Raw genomic sequence first — 24990 nt, forward strand, 5'->3', positions numbered from 1 at the left:
ACCCTGAGATCATGACCTAAGCCCAAACCAAGAGTCCATAGCGTCCATAGCTTCACCGACTGATCCCCCAGGTCCCCGGCATTTGATCACTTTTTACTTTTTCCGTCTCCACGAAAATATTTTGTAAAAGGCAAGAGATTTATGCCATCTGAAGAGAAACCAGAGCATGCATTTGATGACCCCTTTCTCCTCAGAAGGAGGCTCCAGGAGTCATGTTGTCCTCTTCACAGTAGTGTCTGCATGCCCCTTCTCTCTCTCTCTCTCTCTCTCTCTCTCACACACACACACACACACACACTCATCCTTTCAAATGTTAAAAACAATGAAGTCTGGATGATGTTTCCATTTTTATTCTTTTTGCTTATCTGTGTTTTCTCATCTCTCTACAACAGTAAGTTGTTATGTGGTAATTTAGAAAATTCACTGTGTTACCTGATAGCATCTGCGTGTCCTTGAGCCCCATGTGGCCAGCAGGGCAGCGGCTCTCTAAGTGCCTGTCCCTCCGTCCCTCCCTCCCTCCCTCCCTGCTGCTGAGAGAGAAGGAATAGCAGGCATAATACCCATCATTCCGGCCACTTATTCTGCATACCCTTGGCTTTGTTCTTGGCTACGGAGCCTGAGCTCTGTCCAAGGCGTGTGGCGGGGGTGAGGGGTGGGTTCTGTGGTTTGAGGTCAGGGGTGGAAAGGCTGCCTGGAGGTTTGGGTTGCTAAGCGCACTGTTTAATTTAGAAAGGCCTTTTATCCTGGATCTCTTGATCAGAATTGGGGAAAAAAGGGGTGGGGTTCATGAAGCCTAGAGGAAGGGCCTTTGAAGGGTGGGGCTAAAGTGGAAGGAGGGGGAACCTTTTAAATAAAGGTCCCACACTGGCTGCCCAGGAGTACGTCCTCCACCTCCTCCGAGTCCGTCTGTGAGAAGGCAACGCAGCCGCTGCCGCAGCCCCAGAGAGATGATGGAGCCCGAGGAGTACAGAGAGAGAGGTGAGGAGGGCACCCCTGTTGTTCTCTAGGAACAGGGCTGGTGGTCTGCCCTTAGCTTTGGGGGTGAGGGGCTGTCGTTTGACTGGAGCAGTAGAATTGCCCTCTGAGAGTTGGTTTCCACAAAATTTTTCCTGAGGAAGGACTGCGGGACCCCAGAATTGAAAACTTTCTCAACCTCTCTTTCATTCTCCCTCTCCCTGTCCTTCTCCCACTCTCCCAAGTTTCAGCTGTCCTGTCCCCTTTCTCACAAAGAGAGGATTTAGATTCCTGATCCACTTACTAGGGAAAGGGGATTATTCACGTTCTGAAGCAGAAAAAATTTCTCCAAGTGTTCTGTAGTCACTGCTGTATATTCATGTCTCTATGTGTGAATCTGTCAGTGCTCTTCTTTCACTTAGTCCTTCATTTCATAAATATTTAGTGAGCAGCTACTATATCGCAAGCCTTAAGGAATGGGAGAATCCAAATGGTTAGCCTGTTTTCCGGGCATCGCTCCTTAAGCAGGCAGGAGGTAGTGGCTTCTAATTTTTCTTTCTGGGACTTTTTATATCCTTCCCCCCAGGGATAAGTTATGTTGCCTGAAATTTCTTTGTCTTAAGGTATTGTCGCATGTTAGGTCCAGCTTTTCCTCTCTCCTCCATCCGCACCTAACTCACTAAGTAGTAGCAGCCTTTGCATTCAAGCCGGCACTCGCTTATTCCCCGGGCTTCCCAAGAGCCACAAGCAGGTTCCCACGGACATCCAGCCTCTGTGTCCAGCACAATTACATTTCCTGTTGCTCCTGGACCAGTGATGGGCAGGTCCAGTTTTGTAGAGCCCTGCTGGGGTGCTAGTGCAGTTGTGAGAGGCAGTGGCTGTGGGAGGATTGGAGGAGAGGGAAGGGTGTTCAAATCTCCCTTTGTTCCTTTCCCAGTTTATTTCTGAGTTTGGTCCTGCTCATGAGAATCTTATGTGAGCTGGTGTAGAGGCAAAAAATCAGGTTCCTTTTTCTCTCTGTTTTATCTTATTTTATTTTTTTGCAGGGAAAGAGAAGCCTAAAGAATCCTAAGAAGCAATTACAGATACTGAGAGAGACAGGGAGAGAGAGAGATGAACACACAGATGCAGAAAGGGAGAGAAACAGAGAGAGAGAGAGAGAGACAGAGAGACAGAGGGACTTGGAGGGAGGGAGAGACATAGGCACTCTGTCTGAAGACTGAAGCCCTGTCCTGAAGAAATGAAAGGGGAGGAAAAAAAGTAAATAATTTAGAGGCAGTTCAGAGTATTTGGATTGGCTATTTTTCTTCCTTATGTATTTGTTCATTCTTTTTTTTTAAGCATCTAAGAAATGTCCTAAGCATTGAGGTATTGGTGCAAAGAGAGTGAGGGAAACTGAGTTATTAAGACCTGGTCTTGCATACTCCCAAAATGAATAATACAATATATGCCAACTAGCAGGAATTTAATACTGGACACAAATAAACAAAAAGACATTGCATTTCCCCAGAACTTCAGGCTAGTGCAGGGTTCCTGGTCTGGGTCTATGTTGTGCTTTAGGGATTTCATGAACCTCTGAAATTATACACTGTGTGTGTGTGTGTGTGTGTGTGTGTGCGCGCGCGCGCGCGCAAGCCCATAGTTTTCATCAGATTTTCAAAGAAGTCCATGGGGTCGAGAAGTGCGAAACTATTGGTCCAGCGGGAATAGTGAGCAAGTAGATTTTTCAGCTTGTGTCAGAACCTGGCAGGGGAGCTTAGCTTCTGTGCTAACGAAGAGTATAGTGTGTGTGTGTGTGTGTGTGTGTGTGTGTAACAGTTTTTGGACAGAAAGAGCTACAGAGCTTCTACTAAACCTGTAAGGTAGAGAATTAATGAGATGTTCTGTTTTGGAGAAGAAAAGAAAGGTAGGAGAGAGAGTCAAAGTTGATATGGATAAGGGAAAGGGGAGGAAAAATAAGTATTTTACTTTAGTGCTTGAGTTTTATAGTTCATGATTTTCTCTCTGGTTCATTTGTTCACTCCCACACTCCACCCCCTCAGTCATTCATGCCCTCACTTATTTTTTCATTCATTTAAAAAAAAAGATTTATTTATTTATTTGAGAGAGAGGGAGTTGGGGAGGTGGGTTGCATGGCGAGGGAGATAGGGAGAGGGAGAGATCAAACCGACTGATTGGAGTCTGATGCAGGGCTCAGTCCCATGACCCTCAGATCATAACCTGAGCTGAAACCAAAAGCTTGTAGCCTAACTGGCAACCCCTCACCCATTTTTTATTTTAAGTAATCTCTACCCCCAACAAACGCTGGACGAGAACCCACAACCTCACATGCTCTACTGACTGAGCACCGCCACCTTCACTTATTTTTAAATTCTGAAGACACGGCTGGTGCTAGGGATCAGGACTTCTCCCCATCAGTCCACGAATCCACCTCCTTCTTCACCAAGTCTCTTGTTCCTGACCCGAGGGGGTGGGACAGGGATTGGCCAGGCCCAGTGGGGGGACATGAGGCGGCTGTCTCCTCCTCTCTTGTAGGAAAACAGATGGTGGATTACATCTGTCAGTACCTGAGCACCGTGCGGGAGCGGCGTGTGACTCCAGACGTCCGGCCTGGTTACCTGCGAGCCCAGCTGCCCGAGAGTGCGCCCGAAGAGCCTGACAGCTGGGACAGCATCTTTGGGGACATCGAGCGAATCATCATGCCTGGGGTGAGATACAGTCCCCACAAGGGCAATTCTGGGTTTTGGGGCAGTGGAGGGCAGGCACTAGGCCTGAAGAGAGGCCTGTCGTGGGTCAGACTGCCACTTGGGCACCAATGTGCCAGCCTGTTGTGTGAGCATGTGGAGGGCCAGGGCTTTGAACTTAGGTTTCTGAGGCCAGGGCTGCCCTGTGGGGCTGGATGGGAGGCCGGAGGGCGTTAGCCCTTCACCTCAGGGTCTTGTCTGACGGATGCATGGAAATCAAATGGAATGAGGTAAGAGTGAAAATTGGGCCTGAGGGGAAAGGCCAATGTGGAGAGCAAGGCAGAGAGAGGAGGCTGAAGACAGTCCCTGAAGTCCCACCCAACGCGGAGACTGGCTGCAGGGCGGGAAGGAGGCCGAGACTACACCCTCCCTGAGGGTACCTGCTTGTCACCTAGAGAGGCCCAGGGAGCTGAGTGAGACCTGTCACCCCCTGCTCTCTCCTCCTGGAGGTGGGAACAGTGTCCTTCCCCACCAAGGGGAGGTCTCACGCTTGAGCTGCTTTTCAAGAGTAGAAAGGAGCTTTCCCTGAATCATCTGTACTCCCCGTGACAAGGAGTCCGGCCTGGTAACAGCACTGGCGGGGACCAGGGAGCAGACAGAGACCAGCTGTTGCTTGCGCTGTGGCCTCTGTGGGCTGGGATGCTGTCCCTGGCCACCAGGGGCAACGAGCTGTGCCAAGGTGTTCATGCTAAAAGTGAGAACACCAGCCCTCCTCCCTCAGAAGGGCTGCCTTTTACTGAGCGCCGTGTCACATGCCGGGCCCTGGACAAGCCACGTTGCAGACTGGCTTGTTCTATCCTATAGTGATCCTACACTCCCTGTTTCACAAATGAGGAACCTGAGCCTCCAGGATGTTAATTGTTTTCTCAAAGTTACAGAATTTATAGTCTGGTGGATCCAAGATTTTAGCCCTGAGACAGTCTCATTCCATAGGCTCCTTCTCCTACACTGATCATCTGCGCCGACTGAGTGCTCTAGCCTGACCCTGTGCACCCAGGCGCCGCCCTTCAGTGGGACCCCAACACACAGGCTGTTCCCTTCACTCTGTCTTCTTGGGGCATTGGTGTCCTGAACCGCATGTGTTCAGAGACCTCCCAGGACTGACTTGGGATTTGCTTCCATCATCCCCTCAAAGCTTCAGATGGGACAGAAATATGCCCGGAGGCAGGGATGACAAGTTATCCAAGCTTTGTGCAGCCGTATTGGTTGGCAAGTTTGAATAAAGCCCATTACTCACCTCTCTCTGACCACTCAGTCTATTTCACAAGCATCTTTTGAAAATTTCCATATCGTAAAGCTTTACCCAGGAGGCTAGTGCCCCGATAAGATTATCTCATGGATTTCATTCTGTAAAATATAATCTGTTGAGGGACCAACTGTAATTTGGTAGTGAGGCTGAGAGCAACTGTCAGAGGAGGCAGAAATGAGCTGATTCATTGATTGCAATTCCCGCAGTTGCTGGGGGTGTGGCCAGAGAGGCTCATTTCTGGAAGGAGAGTTCTGTCTGTTCTTGATAAGGGTTCCTCTGGCTTATCTTATCATATTTATATTGTAAGAACAGATAATTGTCTCTTGATAGGGTTAGGGGATGGAAGCCCTTCTTTGGGGTTTCCAAAATACTGTCACTAGGGACACCGATAAAGAGGGCCCAGTCTTCCAACGCCTCTGAGAGACGGCCTGAACTCGGTTGGCCCTTTGCTTTCTCATGTTGACCAGCACCTCATTGAAGACTGGACTGACTTTTCCCTCCCTGCCATCTCCTAGACACAAAGAGATGAACTTCCCTTCTGCTTTAATTCTGACTCTGGTTAGAAAAACCTCCTCTGCAATTCATGGGGGAGAGAGAGCAGCACAGGGAGAGAAGGCAGGATGTCTTCTTGCTTGGGTCCTGGGGGCAGACAGCCCTGGGTTTCTGTCTTGGCACTGTCATCTGTCCCTGTGAGGTGTTTGTGATCATGGGGATGCTGCTTCGCACTAGCTGGTTCTGATTCTCATCTGTGAAATGGGGGTAATGGGGGAACTTATCTCATGGGTACTGTGAGAATTAAATAAGATGAAGTATGGGAAAATGGAAGATTCCGTCCTTACCTTCCACACATTTCGCCTAGCGAAAATCAGAGGAAGAGGTCTGATTATCTAAGAGTCAAGTCAGATTATATGATGAGTCTATCACCATGTGATTAACTCACCATTTACGTTAGTGCTTTACATTTTGCAAATCTCCTCCCAGACCGGTCCACATGACAACCCCAGGAAACATTTATTTTCCTGGATTTATTTTATGATGGGAAACTAAAATTAAGAAAGGTGCAGAGGAGTATCCTGTTTTTAATGGGATCTGCATCATATATACATTTTGAGATCCCTTGTAAGAAAATAAAATTAAGTATCTTTCTCAAAAAGACCCATACAAACACGGGACCTTGGAGCTTAAGTTCCTTAGCTTCACGATAAACCTACAAAGTCTCACAGCTGGTTAGGGACAAAGGTAGGACTGGAACCTGTGTCCTTGGACTTGAATATTATGCTCCTTCTACCACACACACTTTCTAGGACATTGTCCTTGCCAATGAGGGATTACAAGAATTTCTGCACACTAAATATTGATACACAAAGATGTTGACTAATGAGTTCTCAGTAGGATTGGACATCTAGAATGACAGGGTTCCATGGGTTCAGAGAAAGTTTCAGAGGAGCTGGGGAACTGGGAAAGGGTTTGTGGAGGAAATGAGTATTTTGTAGCTTTCTAGGAATTAGCAGGTTTTGGAAGGTCCTATCAGTATGGGACATGCCTACTTGTCAGGAGACACAGCATTGCTCACAAGCATGAATTCAGAAGTGAGCAGGGCATCTTCATCAACAGGGAGATGAAGCCAGATTAGATAATTAATGAGGCCAATGAGCCCATTATGGTAGGGCCCTCTCTGTCCATCTAGCTTCTGCTTTCACCTGGCTCTTCAGTCTGACTGTGGGCCTAGGGCTTAAATTTGGAGGTAGGGGTCCCAGGCCTGTGAGCCGGCAGTTCCTGCTCTTTTCTCTCCTTTCCCCAACTTCACTGGGAAGTGGAGGACAGCTTTGAATCCATTCACACTGACTCCCCGCAGGAGCTGTGTGCCCAGATTGCTTGGAGATCCACAAAACAAAGGACACTTTTTGCAAGAAACTGGTTAGGACAAGCAACTTCTTCTTCTGGAGCTCATAGTCTCCTCTTCCTTTTATTGCTGGGCAGGGATGGCATGGGGGATAAGCAGTGGAAACTAATGTGAGCACTCTTCAAAAATCCACAGCCCTAATTACTATACTGATTTTCATTTTGCATATTCCCTTCTGGTCTTGGCATACGTACATAGGCTCCACTGATGAAATAGCATAGAAGATGAGAAATGGGGGTGGGTGGCAAGAACACCATGAATATGTTGTATTTTTATGGAGTTGTGTCATTTACTTGACTGTCTTTCAAGTGTCCGCCCATCTCTAGAGTGACCAGGGAGGGTCTCTGGTAGAGGGAAGCCTCCCAAACATGCCTCCTGGTGCCACACATGGACATGCTGTCCCTCCAGGTGGTACACTGGCAAAGTCCCCACATGCACGCCTACTACCCAGCCCTCACCTCTTGGCCATCGCTGCTGGGGGACATGCTGGCCGATGCCATCAACTGCTTGGGATTCACCTGGGTGAGTAACCATGGCCGTAGCTGTTAACTGGTGGCCGCTGGACATGTAGCAGAAAGTGACATGCTGGGGCAGGCATATCTTGTCCTGATCTCTGAATGGGGGTTCTAAGTTAAATATGAACAATGGCTACATTCTTTGAACTTTGTAGAAACTATCTCATCTTATCCTCTAACCCTAGGGCATCATGAGTAGTGGTCCATTTTTTTTGTAGATAAAGAAATTGAGGCTTGGATAACTTCACCTCCCCAGGATCACACAGTGCACAGAGACAGAGATGACATTTGGACTGAGATCTGGTTATTGCCACAGTTTGTGATCCTCAGTAGGCACTTTGGCCTCTGTGCTCTTGTCTGTGAGGGTTTAGGGATCTATCCTCAGGCTCCCCTTAATAATTCCCTAAGGGCTGAGCGGCTTTAAATTGCACCAGAAGCCTCCAAGAACAGATTTATATTTTAAGCCTGACCTGTTATAGGGTGTGTCAGGGGAAGGAACAGCTGGGAGCGGAGGCTGAGGGGAGCTGCTATCTTTTCCAGGAAGGAGTGCTTTCTTTCTTAGTCCTAAAGCTTGCCCTTGGCTTTCAGGATGCTCAGCTGGGTATTTTAGGGACTAGGGAAGCCAAATGCAAGCCATCATTTCTAGGGCTGTTTCTCCATAGAACAGTGGGAGTTAGGAAAGACTCCTGCTGGTTGAGGAGGGGCAGCGATCCAAAGCCCTATGTCTTTCGCCCCTACAGTTTGTCAGAGGATGGGGTGAGAATGGGGCATAGGGCCTGACACTGAGCTCTTGTCCAGGGGGAAGATAGGTCAGGTTCCCACTGATAGCATGGGGACCAGGGAGGGCCAGGGCAGAGACATGTGTTTCTGGGGCTGATGGGGCAGGGGGAGGGGTGCAATCTTGGTGTCCAGGGACTTCCTGGACGAAGCTGCTTTCTGTCTTGCAGGCCTCCAGCCCTGCATGCACGGAGCTGGAGATGAACGTCATGGACTGGCTGGCGAAAATGCTGGGACTCCCGGAGCACTTTCTGCACCACCACCCCGGCAGCCAGGGAGGAGGCGTCTTACAGGTGCCTACCTTGGCAGAGCTCCTCCCAGCTTGGGGGGCAGACGGGTGAATGATAAGCTGAACCCCGCAGAGGGCCTTCTCCTATTTTCCACAGAGGTCCCCCCACGTCATCCCCTCCACCACTATCACTGCCATCATCCCCTTGCCCTTAACCGTCGTCATTATCCTGATGGCCGCCACAATTGCCCAGTCCGCTATCAGAGCCACCGCCACCTCCGCGGTCACCACTCTCACGGAGGCTGCCACCTCCACTCTTCCTTTTTCCCTTTTTTCTTCAAAAAAGATTCACAAGTCCACCCATGATCACATTTCCAGTATTGCTGGATTCAGGTGTCTTCGTTTCTCACCTGACCCCTCCCCTTCCTTGTCTCATTTAACACCTTTTGGGGAAAGGGAAAGAGAAGGCAAGTAGAGACTTCCTGCCCTCCCTCCTGGGTCCAGGAGACCCTGGGCAGTGAGAAAAATGAGCCCCATAAATTGATTTACCTTATCCTACAGCCCTATCATTTGGGTATCTGTCAAATGAGAGTTCCTCAAAGATTTCTTGTCTTGTTAAGAGCCACCCATATGGTCTAGCTTGCTGGGTGTCTCGCATAGATTGTGCATACTGCTGGGTACTTCTGCATCTAGAAACCCTCTACATTTATGAGGGCTTGGTTGTGAGACCTTTGAGGACCCAACAATTCTTGACTTCTACTCTAATACACAATTTTTCTGGTTTTATAAACTATAAGATAGAGATAATAATAAATAATATAGCAACAATATTTTCCTCAGAGAGTGGATATGAACGTTCAATGAGCCCCTTTTCTTCCTCCTCTTCCTCCTTTTCTTCTCCCCCTCCTCCCCTTACTCCTCTTCCCCCTCCTCCTCCTCCTCCTTCTTCTTTTAAAGATTTTATTTATTTATTTGACAGAGAGAGAGAGAGAGAGCACACACAAGCAGGGGAAGTTAGAAAGGGAGAAGCAGGCTCTGGGACTCTGGGATCATGACCTGAGCTGAAGGCAGACACTTAACTGACTGAGCCACCCAGATGTCCCTAAGTGAGACCTTCTTTAAAATAAAAATAGCCATGCTGCTCTGGGATGAGACCTGGACAGTTTGCTGGACTCATTGCTAGCTCAGTGACTTGCTCTTTCTCTGCAGTCTTGCAACAAGACTAAAGGAAAATTGCTGCATGCTGTGGACCTTCTGGGTTGTGTGGAGATAGTTACAACTGCAGACAGTGTATCTGGGGGACATGCTAAATGTCTGCTGTACCTGACTTTGCTTTTCATTTAATTATCTCAAGGACTCTGTAGGTAAACAGTATCATCACCAATCTTTGAGATAAGAGCCCTGGAGCTCAGGGAGGTTGAAAGCCTGCCTCAGCTGGCCGGCTGGTAAGTGAAAGAAAGGATTTAAACACACACTCATCTACATCCAAGGGACGCTTCCTCCTGTATCATCAGCCCTGTGAACTTGGTTCAGTCCTGTAACATCTCTGAGCGTTGCTGTCCTTGTCTGTAGGTGGGAATCACAAGCACCCTAGAGTGGTTTATTGAGGAGACAGTGGGATGACAGAACGTTTTGTAGACCCTGGATAGCTAAGTAGATGGAAGGTAGCATTGTTATTCTTACTACTCTTCTGCTGTTAACACCCTCTGCTAGGTCTTTTTAGCAGGGAGCTATAGCTGTGGGAAGAGTTCAAGAAGAAAAGACACCAAAGACTGAGTGAATGAATGTTGAGAAACCTGTAAGAATTCTGTGAGGTTGCTGAGGGGCCCACAGGGTGCCCACAGACATGGCCAGAACAAAATCCTATCCAGCCTTCATTTGGATAATCAGTACTCCCACTCTGGGAGGCCAGCGGAAAAGAGTCTCCCAGAGGGACAGTGTTAGCCCGAGATCACAGGACCCATCGGCAACAGAGCCAAGGCCAGAGTGACCAGCCTCTCAGATTAAACCAGGACCCCCTCTCTCAGGAATGTCCCTTTAGAAACAAGCTCTAGTTCCATGCCTAAAATGAATAAATTAAAGGCTCTTTATTTTTTAGCAAGTTTACATGGGGAGCAAACATATCTATAGGCAAATTTCTATCTAGCAGAGGCTGAACATTCTCTTTTTGGTCTCTGTGGCCTCTCTAAATAAAGGTGTTGGTATTAGGTGCAAATTTGCTTTCATCACTTCCCTGGTCAGTTGGAGGAGAGGCACAGGGTGCAGTGAATGGAGAATGTGGGACAGGTCTGTGAGAAAGAACAGCCCTTCAGGCAGGAGCCAGGGGAATATGCCGGGGCACCAGAGGAAGAGGCTGCCCCTGATAATCCTTCTTCCACTACAGAGCACAGTGAGTGAGTCTACCTTGATTGCCTTGCTGGCAGCGAGGAAGGACAAAATCCTGGAAATGAAAGCATCTGAACCCGGGACAGACGAGTCCTCCCTGAACGCCCGGCTCATTGCCTATGCCTCTGACCAGGTGAGTTGCCCAATACAGGCCAAATCCTGAAGTTGGCGCTTGGCTTCTGGAGTCATAGTTCTTTTTTTTTTTTTTTTTTTTTTAAAGATTTATTTGACAGAAATCACAAGTAGACAAAGAGGCAGCCAGAGAGAGAGGAAGGGAAGCAAGCTCCCTGCTGAGCAGAGAGCCCGATGCGGGACTCGATCCCAGGACCCTGAGATCATGACCTGAGCTGAAGGCAGCGGCTTAATCCACTGAGCCACCCAGGTGCCCCTGGAGTCATAGTTCTTGAGTAATTTTTTTCTAGACATGAATAGGCTAGAGCTCAGGGCGGCACAGGCCTCAGAAGTCCTCTCTAGGACACACAGCAAATGTTATTTTGATTCGCCTAGTCTGGCTTCAGCAGTTCCTGGGGGGGGGGGGTGCGCAACCCCGGGGGGACTTGGCTAACAGGTTTCCATGGTCCTTCTAGGCTCACTCCTCAGTGGAGAAAGCTGGTTTGATTTCCCTGGTGAAGATGAAGTTTCTGCCTGTGGATGACAACTTCTCACTCCGAGGGGAAGCTCTTCAGAAAGCCATTAAGGAAGACAAGGAGCGGGGCTTGGTGCCTGTTTTTGTAAGTTAGAACGAGTTCTTAGCTTAGAATGATAGGACCTGGGGGCGAGGAAGGAATTTGGGCAGAATTTAGGCAAGTAACATGCTGAAAAAAAAAAAAAAAAGGACAACATTTTATAAGTTATGAGTTGCTACTTGTTGGTGTGTTAAGAAATAAATTTTGTGGGTCATAATCTGTACAAGAAACAAATAAGAACAGAAACTCTCAGAGCGCATTCCTGTAACCAGAGTAGTCTGGTTTGGTGGAACTTTCCTTCAAATGCACGTTTGTACTAGATTGTTCTATAAATTGTATTTCTTACTGTAGGTCATGGTAAAGTGTAATGTGAAATACATGCTGTTCCAGTGGGATGGGTAGGATCGATAATACTATGGTTCAGTCTTTTTTTTTTCCAGGCCAACTGTGTCACATGAGCCCACCTTCCCACATTAACCATTAACTTCCTTGATTTTTCTTCAGGTGTGTGCAACACTGGGGACCACTGGGGTCTGTGCATTTGACTGCCTGTCAGAGCTGGGCCCCATCTGTAAGTGTCTGCCTTGTCTGGCTAGGAAGATAAGTCATGAACTTTAGAATGTTCCCTTAGAGCAAGAACCTGAAACTAGCTCCATGGCATTATCTTCCCCGTCTTGGGTCAGTGCAGAGAGCTGAAGAAGAGCCCCAGAAGCCACCTGTCACAAGGCAGCCAGAGCCCTGCTTTTCCCAGCAGTGGACCAGGGGGTTAGAAATCCCCCCAGCCCTTGCCTTGCATCCTCTCAAGGAAGCAGCAGTGGGAGAGTCTCAGGTTCTCTTGCCCTCTCACGTGTACGTCCAAACCTAGAGTAGGCCATATGCGAAACACAGGGTGAAGGAGGCACCATGGAACATTTGCTATTCTAGGCTAAGGAAAGGAAAATGGTAGGGTGGGGAAAACCATGGGGGAAGATAGAGGTGGAGAAGAAATCCCATTTGGGATTGCATAAAATCCCCAAGCAAGAAACCCTCTAAGAGAGAGAGATATCCCCGCTGGAACGTTTGTATCAGATGCCTTAACCCTGCCCTCCGGGCCAGTAGGGAGTTGCTTTCTGTGCCAGGAACTTCTAGGTTGATGCCCAGGAAGTGCTGACCCTCTGGCCAGTGAGAGCAACAGGCCAGTTGTGGCTCCATGGATTTTCCCTTAGGAGGCCCCCACCCTTGCTCCCACCCTCATCTCCCCGTGCCTTGCCAGCTCCTCCAGCTGGAGCGGGCCAGCCTTTCTTCTCTTCTCTTGAAGCCCACCAGCCACTATACCAGGTACAAGATGACTTTGAGCTGGCTGGTGGCAAGCCCCCACCCCCAGTCCTGCCTCCCAGCCAGGCGACCTTTGCCTCCTCAGGTGCCAGTGAGGGACTGTGGCTCCACATCGATGCTGCCTACGCAGGCACTGCCTTCCTGTGCCCTGAGTTCCGGGGGTTTCTGAAGGGCATCGAGTATGCCGATTCCTTCACCTTTAATCCTTCCAAGTGGATGATGGTGCATTTTGACTGCACTGGCTTCTGGTGAGTGTGGCAGCCAAGCTTCCAGCCCTTGGGAAAGCTTTGCTCCCTCTGGAGAGGCCTCAGCCACTAATGCCTGCTTGGTAACCCACAGGGTCAAGGACAAGTACAAGCTGCAGCAGACCTTCAGCGTGAACCCCATCTACCTCAGGCATGCCAACTCAGGCATGGCCACTGACTTCATGGTGAGTGGCCAGAAGCGGTCTCTGGGATGGACTGCTCCTGACCCCGGAAGGTCTCCTTCATGTTGGCTTCTGTCCGAAACTGGCATATTGTGAGCCCATCCCATAATATGTTGCTGTTTGCCTTCAGTTTCTAAGCATATAGAATGAAACCCAAGAAGACTGTTAAAAAGCCTAGAAAATGAGACCAACCTCTGAGGTAGTATGGCCATTTCCTGAATATGCGTGGCATTCCTTACTCCCCAAAGATGCCTCTTCTACCACGAGTGGGTCCATTCCCTTCTGTCTCCAGCTTGGATAATCTGCTCTGCTTACTGCCCAGCAGCAGGGTAGGGTGGAGAATCTCTGTGGGTAGGGAAGGAGGCTCCTTGCTTGAATCTCCTTCATGTTTTGTCCCCAGGGCGTTGTGTCATGGTGGGAGGCTCCACGGGAGGTGGTGGGGCACAGGCATTCTTCCTGAGCTTCTCCAACTAGTCGTGGCCTTCTCAGCTAGCTGCACATCCGTCTCTTGAATCTGCCCACATTCTCAACCTGTACTAGCTCCTGGGGAAATGGATTCTTGAGATTTACCCCTCAGTTTGAAGAGGAACCTTTCCTTTAGTTGTAGAGGAGACAGAGATGTGAACAAGTTATATCTGTGGCCAAGGGGAGGCAGCAGAGCAGAGTAGGTGAGCTTGGTTTGAAATGCTACCCCAGCTGTGGGCCTTTGGGAAACTCAGCTGCCCTCTCTGAGCTGTGGCTTCCTCATCTGTAAGATGGGCATAGGGAGGCTGTGAGGGTGAAATGGGAACATACACGTAAATCACTTAACACAGTCCTAGGAATGTGGCAGTTACTCAATTAATGGTAGGGGTAGTATTGCTAAAAATTCTTCTTTGAAGCTGCAGAGATTTCGCTGGAGAATGGTTACGCGTTGAGGTCCTTAAGCCAGCTGGCCTGTTGTTCCTCAATTTACTAACCTGTGTGACCTTGGTCAAATGACTTAGCCTCTCTGTCTTGGTCCCTCATCTGTAAAATGAGGATGATGATACTAATATTGGGTTCTAAGGCTTGTCATGAGGTTAAATGAATTAAAGCAGTGAGGCAGAGAGAACAGTGCCTGAGGTCCGTGATTCAGTCTGTAAAGAGAAGCTTCTGTCTTGTCTCCTTGGACAACTGAACTGTCTTGGCCTTTTAGTCCTAAAATAATAGCTCTGTCGTCTCTTGATTGCATTGCTTATTCTCCCTCAGACCAGCTCAGACTTCCTTTACATTTCTGAGTCTGCTTCTTCTTCTTCTTCTTCTTCTTTATTTTTCAAAAGGGATCAAGATTTCCTTTATTCACAAGTGGTTGACTCTGGTTACCTTTAGAGGTGAGGCTCATGAGGGGAAGGAGCCCCCAGAGGAAAAGCTTGGGCTTTTCATGGCAGATCTCTCAAGTCCATTTTGATCAGCAAATACAAGCTTCTTTTTTCAAGGAGGAGAATTTTTTAGTGAGGAAAATGCTTGCTACCATACACTTTGCAATCGATGCTGTCACTTTTTAAATGCCCTTTGGAATCAGGTGTCAGCTAATAACACACTCTAGATTCCTCCCTGCCACGCCACCCCCCCACTAGGAAATTGTCAATGTCATCTATGATGTACATTGCCATATTTTCCTTTTTTGATTGGAGTGGGTCTGTAAGCTTACAGACCCCCAAGACGCTGATAAAAGTAGACAAATAATGGTTCTTTCATCTTCATTGCCCTGTCTGGTAGGTTTTCAGCAATTTTTTAATTAAAAAACATTTCCGCAGCATTCTAAGGGGCAGATCTCTTCAGGGATAATTCTAAGTTTCTTTCTTGAGTGTGAAATGGGAAATGATACTCATTCTCCTATAAGTGTATTTGGATCATCATCACTTAAGAGCATTATCTTACCTTCCCCCATTTTGGATCTCCTGTTACCTTTTGTTTGCTTATTTGTTCCCACCAGTGTCCCAAGGTCTTTCTGTGGCTCGTTCCCATCAGTTTGGAGATTTTATGATGTTCTTTCTCTTCTCGATAACATTTTATAAAAAAAAATATTGAATTCTACCTTTCTTAACAGTGGTCTGGGGAACATTATTATTTATAGTCTCTCTCCAGAAGGTGTGAATTTATGCATTTCCTTCCCCCACCTTTAAATCTCTGGATTCCATTTCCAAGTCTCAAAGAAACTTCTAGAAAATGGAAGCCTTCATCTGTTGTGATCCTGAAAGTCTTCACTGCTGCTCTGACCCAGGCTCTTTCTCCCCAGGTGGCTGTAACTTTAAACAGAAGAGCAGCCATGTTTGAGACGAGCCAGAAATAAGCAGCATCCTGGGAGAGAAGGCTTAGGAACCTCATCCCTGAGCCCGACACCACCTAAAATCAGGGCTACATTTTCTAACATCAAGCTCCCACTAGTGGATGGGGGCATTGTCTTGCCTGTGGCTGCAAAACCTCAGAAGGACACAGAGGAGGCTTGGGGATGTCTTGAGTTAAAGAAGCGCCACATCACCTTTTCTATGTCCAAATTTCCTGCTCTAACTGAGACTATCATCTAGCTGGGTCAGCACGGATTGATTTTGGAATAGTGACAAGAGGAACAACCGGGGATATGAATAGAGTGTGAAGAAATAAAAAATAAAATAGTCTTTGCCTCTCATTTTAATTTGCTGGTGAGATAAAGTAGCGGATTAGCCATAACCATTTGGGAAGCCATGTTTTGTTATTCTAGAGTGTTCCTCTAATAAGGGATGGAGTTTTTGACTGCTTTCCCTGTCCCAGGGATTTTGTCCTGTGCTCAGGTTTTGATGCCCTCTGCCGGTAAGCACAAGTCCCCAAGCTGGAAAACAGAGGCTTAGTACTTGACATAGGAGAAACATTGTCCATCCACAATGGAGCAGTGTCCCCAAAGGGAGAGTGCCCCTGCCCAGGTCAGGAAGTGAGTGTGAAGGGTGAAGGTGAGCACATTTTCAAGGTTTTGGTAATCCTGTGGATGAGTACATAAATATCAGTGGGACAAATATTTATTTTCAGTCAACAGAAATTTTGGTAAAGCTTTCTGGCATTTGAAGAAGAGGTCACTAGAAAACACATTACTCATCAGGGCAACCATCAGTGTTTTCCAAACCCTTTGGTTTGTTTGAGATGTGTGAAACAAGTTTAAAATTGTTTTGAAAATGTTTCAATCTAGGGTGTCCATGCCTTGAACTTTAAACTCTGTTGATTTGGTTACCAGGAACAAAGGGTCAATTTTAGTTTCACAGGAGCCCGGATGTGGAGGCTCATTTGAAACCTGAAAGCTGGAGTCATGGCTCCTGAGGGCACAGGAATGTCACAGGAGTGTCCCAGGAAGAAGTTGTGACCAGACAGTGAGATTAAATAATGATCATCGGGGCTCTAGGTAGAAAGACTGCTGTGATCTATCTGTAGCTTGCATTTTTATCACCTAAATAGCTACCGCTTGCTGATGACTTCTGGCGAAGCTCTTCTCAATTGATTCCCTTCAAGCCACTTCCATCGGAGGTGCTGCTCATTCTCGGTCTCACGAAGAGCCAGTGGGGTGGCATCACCACCCCACTGGGGGGTGGGGTGGGCATCACCCAGGAAGAGCCCGAGAAGAAACCCAGGTCTGTGGGGCTATAGTGTCCCAGCCCTTAAGCACTGTTCTTTACATTTTGGGGGGTGGGGGTGATAGAAATAGAACTTCATTCCCTGCAATTTGAGAAACTTAGGTTCTTTTCAAGAAGAAAAATACATTGCCCCATCTTGAATTTTGGCCTGAGATGAAAGGTTGAAAGCAGCATTTTGAAGCAAAATGGCTTCTCCTTGGTTCAGGGTCATGGACTTGGTTTCCACTTGCCATGCTCTTGGACAAGGGTAGATATTGGCCACCTTCCCCAGGATTTGGTCCCATGACAGGACATCCTTTGGGTAACTAGTCTTGGCTTCTTCTTAGCAACAACTTCCAGAGTCATGGTGACACCGTCTATCCCTGGAGGGCAGGACAGGCAGGGTAAGGAGTGTGTAAGGGAGCAGGGCTCTTGCCTGTATTCATCAGCCCTTGTGCCTTTGTTCCAGCACTGGCAGATCCCCCTGAGCCGCCGGTTTCGCTCTATCAAACTCTGGTTCGTGATTCGGTCCTTTGGTGTGAAGAATCTTCAAGCGCACGTCAGACATGTATGTAGTCTTGCTGTGTGTCCTTGTGGGAAGGAAAGCTGGCTTCTGCCCAGGGGACCTGCGGTGTATGGCTCAGGTGTCTGGGCCTGTTCTTGGGCTCCTGGGACTTGATTATTCAGGGTAGCCATTTCTTTGTTAGCTAGAGGGACCCTGAGTAAGAACATGACACCGGGGGTGGGGGGGCTATCTGCTGTCTGCTCCCCTGCGGAGGGTCTCATTACTCCTTCTGTTAGTCACCACGCACCGGGGGAATGATGGCCTGAGAGCCTGTTTTGCAGAGAGAGAAAGAAAATAAAACAAAGGGCAGCTTGTGTGTCTGGGGTAGGAACATATCTTTCTATAAATTACTCTGATTATCACAAAAGCCTGAAAATTTGTGTCCCTTATGGTTATGTCTGAGACACGGCTCTTCTGGCTTGGACATGTAGACCTACCAAGTCTGGAACAAACCTCTCTGTATCATATCGGTGCCTATTTACAGAAGGTCTATTTGGTATCATTTATTTTAACCCAAATCATCAACAACAACAACAACAGAATCATTGTGCTAGAAATAAAACCCAGAAGTGAGTGAGACAGGCACCGTCTCTCTGTTGTATTCTTCATGATAGAAGTGGGACTTGACTAAGAATTTTGGCTAGTAGCATTTTTTTAAAAAAATATTTTTATTTATTTATTTGACAGACAGAGATCATTAGCAGGCAGAGAGAGAGAGGGGTATAAGCAAGCTCCCCGCTGTGCGAAGAGCCCGATGCAGGGCTCGATCCCAGGACCCTGGGATCATGACCTGAGCCGAGGGCAGAGACTTTAACCCACTGAGCCACCCAGGCGCCCCTAGTAGCATTTTTTTAAAAAAAGATTTTATTTATTTAAGAGAAAGGGAGAATGAGAGAGAAAGGGAGAGAGAGAGAGCATGAGGTGGGGAGGGTCAGAGGGAGAAGCAGACTCTCTGGCTGAGCAGGGAGCCCAATGCAGGACTCATTCCTGGGACTCCAGGATCATGACCTGAGCCAAAGGCAGCTGCTTTACCAACTGAGCCATTCAGGGGCCCCTAGTAGCATTTTTCACTCGTTTCTCTGAGTGCCTATGAGTAAGGCAAAGCCACTGATAAAAGCCATGGGAAAGTTCAAAGACATTGTCGTTATTACTCTGTTTGTCTTTTCCCTTCCACCTTCCCTTTAGGGAATTTCTTCCTCATGAGATAAGCACAAACCCAAATGAAATGGTCAAAGCAGTAAGCATGGCTGGTTTATGGTTGGTGATTTGACATTCGTAATAAACATCCAGGTGTTTGGCCACTGGGTGTTTATCCTTGAGTGGCTGTCACGGGGCATGTAGTGCAGGACATCAGGCACTGCGTCCTCTCTCTAGATCCTCAGACTCGAGACTGGAGGTAGTGGCTGGGAAATGAGACAGTGGAGGTTACAAGTTACCAGGAAAGCTCTTTCGCTTACAACTTAGGACTGGATATCCAGCGTGTAGGTCTGCCCAGCTCCCCTAATGCTCCTCTTGCAAGTCAAAGCTCTGAATTCCCATCCGTTCCCCGACTCCCGACGTTAGACCCACACTTCTGGGCTTGGCTGTCAGGGACCTGGGTAGGAGCCTCTATTTCAGCTCAGGCTTCTCACTGACCCGTTACAGCTGTGTGCTCAGTCAGCCTCTGTACTTTCCCCTGTGCTTTGCCCTTCTGGATTGCTTTCTGTTCTCCAAATGTTGTTAAAGGCTTGTGCTTCCTTGGCACTCTTTTAAAACGGAGCTCACAGGTTACCAATGTCCCACAGCAGTAAGGGGTAGACCAAAACAGAGTTGTTGTGAATTAATTTTATTTTTTCAACTTGACTGAGATAATTATTACTTGCATAGTGTCTTAAATTTTTAAAACACCTCCTACTGTTTCATCAGATTCTTACAACAATGCTTGGAATGGGCACCCTGACCAGCCCCATATTATAAGTGGGGTTCAGAGATGGTAATTACACCGCTCAAGAGTGGAAGTCCTTTTCTCTGCACAATTTTGGGTTATCTTCTACTACGTGAGCTCTTGGAGGTTATATAAAACTGAGATGTGTATCTCACAGAGAGCTGTAATACAGTATTGCTTTAGAGAATGGAAACTGGGGTTGATTTTTCTGTTCTACCCTTTACTATTTGGTGACCTTGGGCAAATTACTTAAACTTTCTGTGTTTGGCTTCCTGATTTATAAGATGGGAAAATGATAATACCTATCAAAGTTTAATGGTGATGATTAAATGATGATACATATAAAAACCTTACTTAGTATGGGACCTAATACACATTTAAGTACTCAATGAAGATTCTTTCTTTCCTTTCCTCCTCCTCCTCCTTCCTCTGCTTCTCCCCCTTTCTTCCCCTCCCCACTCCTCCATTTTCCCCCTTCTTCTAATGGTAATAGATGACTGTTCTCATTAACATCATCATCATCATCATTCATCATTTTCTACCACCTACAGTTGGGATTGGCCAACTTTTTCTGTAAAAGACAGACAGTAACTGTTTTTGGCTTTGCAGGCCATACTGTTTCTGTTGTAACTATTCAATTCTGACACTGTAGCACAAAAGCCACGGTAGACAATACAAAAATAAATAGGCATGGCTATGTTCCAGGAAAGCGCGGTATTTGGCCTTGTAGCTCTAGTCTGCCTGCCCTTGACCTAGATTGGTTCAGGGCACGGGTAGTAGCCATGCCCTCTTCATCTGTGAAGGTGGTTTCTGCTGGCAGCGGTGCTGAGTTTTTCCCCTCTCCCCTGGCCCCTGTGTCTACCTTGTCACAACCAGCTTACGTTGTAGGCTGGGAGGTGGGAGAGCAAGCAGAACATGGTGGAAAGTGCCCATACTTGGTGACCAGGAGACCTGGCTTCTGCCCCTTGTACCTCGGGGAAGTCCCTTTCCCTGAGCCCCTTTTAGAAAATGGAGAAGTTAAGACAGAAGAACAAGAGTGTGGCATGAACATGGGGAAGAAAAGAAAGTAAGAAAGTATGCGACCATGTAGGGTATGATAAGTCTTTGAGATTAGATGCTTAAAGAGAATAGATCAAAACCTAAAAAGAAAGAAAAAAAAGACCCCAGTGTACTCAAGGAAAGAGAGGTCCTCCAACATCCTTCCTGCTTTTTCTTCCGGTGTAACAGCTGGGCCCACCTGACCACATCCTGCTTGGTATCAGCTTTATTTAATTAATTAATTAATTAATTAATTTTAAAAGATATTTATTTATTTGACAGGCAGAGATCACAAGTAGGCAGAAAGGCAGGCAGGCAGGGGTGTGGGGGGAAGCAGGCTCACTGCTGAGCAGAGAGCCCGATGCGGGGCTCGATCCCAGGATCCTGAGATCATGACCTGAGCTGAAGGCAGAGGCTTTAACCCACTGAGCCACCTAGGCGCCCCTTATTTATTTATTTATTTTTAAAATGTTATTTATTTGACAGAGAGAGAGAGAGAAAGCAAAGAAGGGGGAGCAGGAGAGGGAGAAGCAGGCTCCTCGCAGAGCAGGGAGCCCAACATGGGGCTTGATCCCAGAACCTTGGGATTGTGACCTGAGCTGAAGGCAGACGCTTAACCGACTGAGCCACCCAGGTGCCCCTTGATATCAGCTTTATCAACTTTTCTATTAAAACTAAACTTGGGGGCGCCTGGGTGGCTCAGTGGTTAAGCTGCTGCCTTCGGCTCGGGTCATGATCTCGGGGTCCTGGGATCGAGTCCCGCATCGGGCTCCCAGAGAGCCTGCTTCCTCCTCTCTCTCTCTGCCTGCCTCTCTACCTACTTGTGATTTCTCTCTGTCAAATAAATAAATAAAATCTTTAAAAAAAAAAAAAAAAAAAAACTAAACTTGGGGGCACCTGGGTGGCTCAGTGGGTTAGGCCTCTACCTTCGGTTCAGGTCATGGTCTCAGGGTCCTGGGATAGAGCTCTCTGCTCAGCGGGGAGCCTGCTTCCTCCCCCTTCTCTCTGCCTGCCTCTCTGCCTGCTTGTGATTTCTGTCTGTCAAATAAATAAATAACATCTTAAAAAAAAAAAAGAAAAAACTAAACTTGACCTAGTGCAGTCAGTGATGGACTGTCTGTATGCCAAGTGTATGCGTTGTATAACTGACTGTGTAATGTCTGAAATTGAGAAACTGGGGCAAAAGTGGTGTGATTAGCTAAAATCTTTTGAGTTCTCTTGAAATTGAGTATCAAGTCTGAGAACCAGGTGATTCGATGAGAACCAGGTGAGAGCAATTAGCAAATATTTTATTGAGATCCTTCTGGATGCTTGAAGAAACTTTTTAGAAATGAAAGAAAAGGTAAGTCCTGTCCTTGTTTAGTTAATAATCTTAGGTTTAAAAAAAAAGGAAATAAAAAAATGACATAAACTTCAATGAAGGATTAATATGGTACAACGTTAAAAAATTTTTTTTATTGTGGGAAAATATCCCTAAGGTAAAAATGACAATATTAACCGTTTTTAAAAGGATTTTATTTATTTATTTGACAGACAGAGATCACAAGTAGGCAGAGAGGCAGGCAGAGAGAGGAGGAAGCAGGTTCCATGCTGAGTAGAGAGCCCGATGTGGGGCTTGATCCCAGGGCCCTGGGATCATGACCTGAGCTGAAGGCAGAGGCTTTAACCCACTGAGCCGCTCAGGAACTCCCATTTTAACCATTTTTAAGTGTACAATTCAGTGACATTAGGTATGCTCCCAACATGTGCAACCATCATTACTATTTCCAGAACTTCCCCCTCATCCCAAAGAGAAATTCTGTGCTTGTTAAACTGGTGCAGAGAGCTTCCTTCCTTCCTTCTTTCTTTCTTCACTCCCTCTTTCTTTCTTTTTCTTTTTTTAAAAGTTTTTTTTTTCTTTTTTTAAGATTTTGTTTATTTTTTTGACAGAGAGCAGAAGTAGGCAGAGAGGCAGGCAGAGAGAGAGAGGAGGAAGCCAGCTTCCTGCTGAGCAGAGAGCCCGATGTGGGACTTGATCCCAAGACTCTGGGATCATGACCTGAGCTGAAGGCAGAGACTTTAACCCACTGAGCCACCCAGGTGCCCCTAAAATATTTTCTTTATTAATTTAAGAGAGAGAGAGAGAGACCACTGAGGGAGAGGGAGAAGCAGTCTTCCCTGCCAAGCAGAGAAACTGATGTGGGACTCGATCCCAGGACCCTGAGATCATGACCTGAGCTGAAGGCAGGTGCTCAATGGACTGAGCCACCAACGTGCCCTGAGAGTTTTCTATGGTGTATGTGGGGAGGATGTATAAAAAATATATTCCTCGTGGAATGGGGAAAAAAAAAAGAGGGGGTCATGAAACAGTGTGTGAGGTATGGGGAAGGTATGAAAAGGTTTGAGAGGCAAGGGAGAGACGTAGGCTTAGGATAAGGACAGGGCTGTTGAGAACCCACATGGTGCCTCTACATACTGTGAAAACAAGAATCTCTTCCTCTGGGCAGATCCAGCCTATACAAAGGACCTGGCTGGGAATGCAGACAATGGGCTGGACTTTGGCCCTCGCTTGCTACCTTGACCAGTCAAAAACCTGTGAAGCCCAGGATCTGAGGCCAGATTTCACTGATGGCAAAACACATGCCTTCTGGCTCTGGAGCTGAGCTGAAAGAGGGCCCTCAGAAATGAGTTCCTGAGGTGGATCTGAGGATGACAAGCCATAGGACATTGTTCACAGGAGGTTTTCCAGCTTGGAATATGAGCTACATCAAATGGAGAAAATCAGGCAGAAGCCATTCAGAACTCTGTGGCTCAAAGGTGTCCCGTTTAAACCCATTTAGCAGTGTGAAACTTTATGTGGAATTGTCCCTTTCCTGATTATTAATCTCAGTTCTCTCTATATTTACAATTTTAGGGCACTGAAATGGCAAAATATTTTGAGTCTCTGGTCAGGAATGACCCTTCCTTTGAAATTCCTGCCAAGAGGCACCTTGGCCTGGTGGTTTTTCGTCTAAAGGTAATGCCAGTAATGCCGTATCCCATGGCTTATAATTATGTTAGTTGATGGTTGTTCAGCCTCTTGGATCTATAAATACTGGGCTTCTGGGGGTGCTTAGGGGGACATGACATAGATGTCATTTCTCTTTATTCTTTAAACAGGGTCCTAATTGTCTCACAGAAAGTGTATTAAAGGAAATAGCTAAAGCTGGCCGTCTCTTCCTCATCCCGGCCACTGTCCAGGACAAACTGATCATTCGTTTCACTGTGACATCCCAGTTCACCACCAGAGAGGACATCCTGAGAGACTGGAATCTCATTCAAGACGCTGCTACTCTTGTCCTGAGTCAGCACTGTACTTCCCAACCTAGCCCTCAGGTTGGGAACCTCATCCCCCAAACCACAGGCCCCAGAGCCTTGGCCAATGGAACGTCCCTTCAGTCTTCCAATGGGGCGGGCTCTGACCTAGCGCAGGCCAGGAAGATCATCAAGCAGCCTCAGCGTGTAGGAGCCAGTCCTATGAAAAGGGAAGACAGCTGCCATCTTGAAACCCTCCTGGACCCACTTGATGATGACTGCTTTTCCGAAGAGGCTCCAGATGTCACCAAGCACAAGCTGTCCTCCTTCCTGTTCAATTACTTGTCCGTACAAAATAAGAAGAAGGCAGTGCGTTCCTTCAGTTGCAACAGCATGCCTGTGAGTGTTCAGAAGCCGCTGCCCACGGAGGGCTCTATGAAGAATGGTGGCTCCTCTAGGGCCAGAATCTTCTCTAGGTTCCCAGAAGAGATGATGATGCTGAAGAAAAGTGCCTTCAAAAAACTCATCAAGTTTTACAGTGTCCCAAGCTTTCCTGAATGTAGCTCTCAGTGTGGGCTCCAGTTACCCTGTTGCCCTCTGCAGGCAATGGTTTAGACCAGGGGTTTCAGTCAGAATCCAAGAATGTGTTTCAGGCAATTGCTGAGTCCTTCAAAATTATATGCTGAATTTGTGCGCTTATGTGTATGTGCATTTTTCTTAAGAGAGAACCCATCGTTTTATCAGATTCTCACAGAGGTTCGTGACCCATGATAAGATACAAATGGTATCTTAAGCCAGCATGGTACAGAAGGTCCCAGCCATCTGGTCAGAATGAAAGGACCCCAGGAAGGGTACTGACAGGCACCTTCTGTGGTTCAGCTTGTGATATGAGATACAATGTAGAAATAAATTGTACTTGTCCCTGAAAAAATATCCTGTGTGACTTAATTGACTACTGAGAAATTGGCTAATTCATCAGAGCTCATCCTGGAGCCTTAATGTATGTGCTTACGGAGTCTACTTTTCAGGATGTTGAAGATGTGGATTTAACTCTGAAAGAATGACTTTGGAGGAGCACTTGGTATGAAAAAGGTAGGCAGTCTGAGTCAGGCACTGTGACTCACAGTTTATAAATGAGGAGACTGAGGCCCCAGGTCACAAAAGCTTGTAAATGGGCAAAGCCAGGTCTCCTTGTCTTCAATAAAGCCCATGCTATTTCCATCGTGCCATAACTGATCAGAAGCTCACGGTCCAGCAGGTGCCCCCTCAGTCCTTCAGTACATTTCAAGGCTCCCTCTTTAAAATAAATAAATATATATATATATATATATATATATATATATATATATATATATATAAATAAAGGTGATCGGGCCCTAGTAGGCTCTGGTTACAGACAAATGAATGT

The 24990-nt window shown here is 47.1% G+C and overlaps 2 protein-coding genes across 4 annotated transcripts in view; both read left to right on the forward strand.

Moving 5' to 3' along the window:
* The window catches only part of GABPB1 (GA binding protein transcription factor subunit beta 1), a 975210-nt gene that overhangs the window by 89428 nt on the left and 860792 nt on the right, over positions 1-24990 (forward strand). The window lies entirely within an intron of this gene.
* Positions 723-24513, forward strand: HDC (histidine decarboxylase). Its single transcript, XM_082734784.1, has 12 exons — positions 723-978; positions 3490-3662; positions 7259-7372; positions 8313-8435; positions 10755-10889; positions 11344-11487; positions 11947-12013; positions 12842-13004; positions 13096-13186; positions 17252-17350; positions 23203-23304; positions 23448-24513. Exons 1-12 carry the CDS (start codon positions 948-950, stop codon positions 24195-24197), a joined length of 1992 nt encoding a protein of 663 aa, XP_082590910.1. The 5' UTR covers positions 723-947; the 3' UTR covers positions 24198-24513.

This window comes from Mustela nivalis (assembly GCF_964662115.1).
Source record: "Mustela nivalis genome assembly, chromosome: 6".
NCBI lineage: Eukaryota > Metazoa > Chordata > Mammalia > Carnivora > Mustelidae > Mustela > Mustela nivalis.